This window comes from Pelophylax lessonae, assembly GCF_965119305.1.
Source record: "Pelophylax lessonae genome assembly, chromosome: 10".
Classification (NCBI taxonomy): Eukaryota; Metazoa; Chordata; class Amphibia; order Anura; family Ranidae; genus Pelophylax; species Pelophylax lessonae.
The window spans coordinates 224,413,257-224,416,560 of record NC_138777.1 but is presented as its reverse complement, the minus strand read 5'-3'; the positions used below and the strand labels follow the sequence as shown (position 1 = coordinate 224,416,560).

The 3,304-nt window shown below is 36.8% G+C and overlaps 1 protein-coding gene across 1 annotated transcript in view; it reads left to right on the top strand.

Annotated features, from left to right (window-relative positions):
- Positions 1-2,556, top strand: part of TSHZ3 (teashirt zinc finger homeobox 3) — a 172,476-nt gene extending 169,920 nt beyond the window's left edge. The window contains exon 3 of the mRNA XM_082270643.1: positions 1-2,556. This exon is cut by the window's left edge and continues 1,781 nt beyond it. Within this exon, the coding sequence (XP_082126769.1) occupies positions 1-1,413 (1,413 nt within the window). The 3' untranslated portion in view covers positions 1,414-2,556.
- Positions 2,557-3,304: the final 748 nt, after the last annotated feature.

The window sequence follows — 3,304 nt, the reverse complement described above, 5'->3', positions numbered from 1 at the left end:
GAGGAACTAGTCAAGAAGGTGACAGAAAAGGTGGCCAAAGTGGAAGAGAAAATGAAGGAACCAGAGGAGAGGTTTTCTCCAATTAAACGAGCGACGCCGTCCCCCAGCGGAAGTGAGGTCAGCGAACATCTGAAGCCTGATGTTTTAAATGACATTGTATTTAAAAGCCAGCAAAACAGTCCAGCTCCACCAAAAGACAACTGCAAGGAAAGCCCTGCCCTGGAGCCAGAAGTAAACGGCAAAGACCATGTCAAGTCCATTATTGGCAGCTTAAGTAGCAGTACAGCTATAATAACTGATCATCCTCCTGAGCAACCTTTTGTCAATCCATTAAGTGCACTGCAGTCGGTTATGAACATTCACCTTGGCAAGGCAGCTAAGCCATCTCTACCGGCTCTGGACCCAATGAGCATGTTGTTTAAGATGAGTAACAGCTTGGCAGAAAAGGCTGCCGTAGCCACGCCACCTATCCAAGCCAAAAAAGCAGACCACCTAACAGACCGTTATTTTTATCATGTCAACAATGACCAGCCCATAGATTTGACGAAAGGGAAGAGTGACAAAAACTGCTCTCTGGCTTCAGCGCTTTTGTCATCCACGTCGTCGTCTACCGCATCTTCTTCATCTACAGTGACAACGGCAAAGACATCTGCAGTCGTGTCATTCATGTCAAACTCACCGCTGCGCGAGAATGCCTTGTCAGATATCTCTGATATGCTGAAGAACCTGACAGAAAGCCACACATCAAAATCTTCTACACCTACCAGCATATCTGAGAAATCTGACATTGACGGTACCACAATAGAAGAACCAGAGGAAAACACACCAGCTCAGAAGAGGAAAGGGCGACAGTCCAACTGGAATCCGCAACACTTGCTCATCCTGCAAGCCCAGTTTGCTGCAAGCTTGCGGCAGACCTCGGAGGGCAAGTACGTCATGTCCGATTTGAGCCCCCAGGAGAGAATGCACATTTCCCGGTTTACGGGACTCTCCATGACCACCATCAGCCACTGGCTAGCCAATGTAAAATACCAGCTGCGAAGGACAGGTGGGACAAAATTCCTCAAGAACTTAGATACGGGGCACCCAGTGTTTTTTTGTAATGACTGTGCCTCGCAAATCAGGACTCCCTCCACCTACATCAGTCATCTTGAGTCACACTTAGGTTTTAGAATAAGGGACTTATCGAAACTGTCCAGTGAACAGATACATAATCAGATAGCACAAACCAAGTCCCCCTCCGAAAAGCTAGTGGTCTCCTCTCCCGAAGAAGAGACTGGGTCCTCCTACCAGTGCAAGCTTTGCAACCGGACATTTGCAAGCAAGCACGCTGTGAAACTTCACTTGAGTAAAACACATGGGAAGTCCCCAGAAGATCATCTTCTGTATGTGTCAGAGATGGAGAAGCAGTAGCATTTGCTTTTTTTTATTATTATTATTATAAAATTGACTGTAATTTGCTTTGAGGAAAACTGTCAGGAAAAAGCCTTAAAGCTAAAAAAAAAAACTTGGCACACGTTCCTAATTTTAACTCTGGAGAGTTACTCTGGGGGGGATGGGGGGGTGCGAACTTGTTTTGTAAAACTGTATAGCATTTAATAGAGGTGCATAATCAGCTCTTGTTACATATGAAGGTTATAGTGCCCCCGATAAGAGTTTGGAAACCTACGCAAATTGGATAAGCTGTGCACCGGCTGCATGAAATAAAAGACAGTTTATTTAAGCATTTTTATCTTAAAATCTGGTACACTATTTTTCATTTGATCTGTGTACTAGTATTTTTCAGCAAATGAACCTTTAGCCCTCTGAGTACTTTGGAGCACTATTTTATGTTAATTGGAGAATAATCAGTTTTTTTTTTTTTTTTTTCTATTTATTTTTTTTTTTCTAAATAAAAAAATAAAAAATAAAAAAATGCTGGCTCAGATTCGCTTTGAAAATGGTTCTAGAACTGCGGTCTTCTTTGATACTGAAATAGTTAGACATCCACTGGGACCTTTGGTTTGCAATCCCGTGACCAAGCAAGGATTAAAACTGTGTATATACTGTACAAACTTGCATTTTGGAGATTGTGATTGACGTTTAGGGGCAACTGCCCCTACCCCACCCTTGGCATTTTTAACTGGTGTTTTTTTTTTCAGTATCTGATGCAGTATACCCATTTTGCATAAACTGTGCCTATGTATAGTGTAAAAAGAAACTTTTTTTAATGAACCTCTTGAATGACAGAAAATTAATGTTTTTGTTTTGTGTTTTTTTTTTTTTTTTTGTTTTTGCAACTGACTTTTTTTTTTTTTCTTTTTTTTAACACCCAAGCATTGTAAATTATTCAAAGGATGCAACAAAAAATCTTTATAAAATATTCAAAAACTATTATTCTAAAACAAAAAAATATAATTGTTAGACTATACATCTATATTGTTAAAAGTTCATGTTTAAATTATGCATATTTATTAGCGATGTCATTTCATTTGTTTCCAGTAATAACTGAAGTCACAAGCCACACGGATATGTAATTGGCACTGTTTATTTTATTTTTTTTTCTTTTGCACAAAATGACTTTTTTTTTTTTTTTTGTTTTTTTAAAGAAAATGTATTTATTATTATGAAACAATGATTACTTAAACCATTCTCAGTGCTCAAAGGGTTAAAAAAATTTGGATAAATAAAAGTGTACTGTATTTCCTGAGAATTGCTAATGCTTTAAAATGGAAAAAAAATAATAAAATAAAAACTGTTTATACTTAAAGTAAAACTTTGGTTAAAATAGACATTCCGTATTATCACCTTTTTTTTTTTCTTTGCATATTTATTTTCCCAGGGATCTTATTTCTTATTGTAGAATGTTTTTCTTTTTTTTATTACATTTTGTAAGTTGTTTTTTTTTTTTGTCTAATTATCCTCCCAACATCCCATTCTTCAGCTTTATCTTAAAGCATATGAAAGGTAACCCGTGGTTACCAGCTCACTAAGTGATTCTGTTGCTCTTCTTTTTTGGCAGTTAATTTGCAGAAATAACTGACAGCTGACACCATACAGGGAAAATTGTGTATAAAATATTGGCATGTAAACAGCACAGAGACGGTAATGTACTCTGTGTCCTTTTTTATTGTTGACATTGAAATACCATTATATGATTTTTCATATAACATTTTTTTTTCCTATAGTAACATTAAAACATTTTTTTTTTTTCATTTGCAATATAATCTTGTGTCACTCTAACAATAATCGTTGAAACATTTAAAAAAATGAACAAGAGCGTTATATTTATAGAGTGTTCATATCTTAACCCCATTTAAAAAAA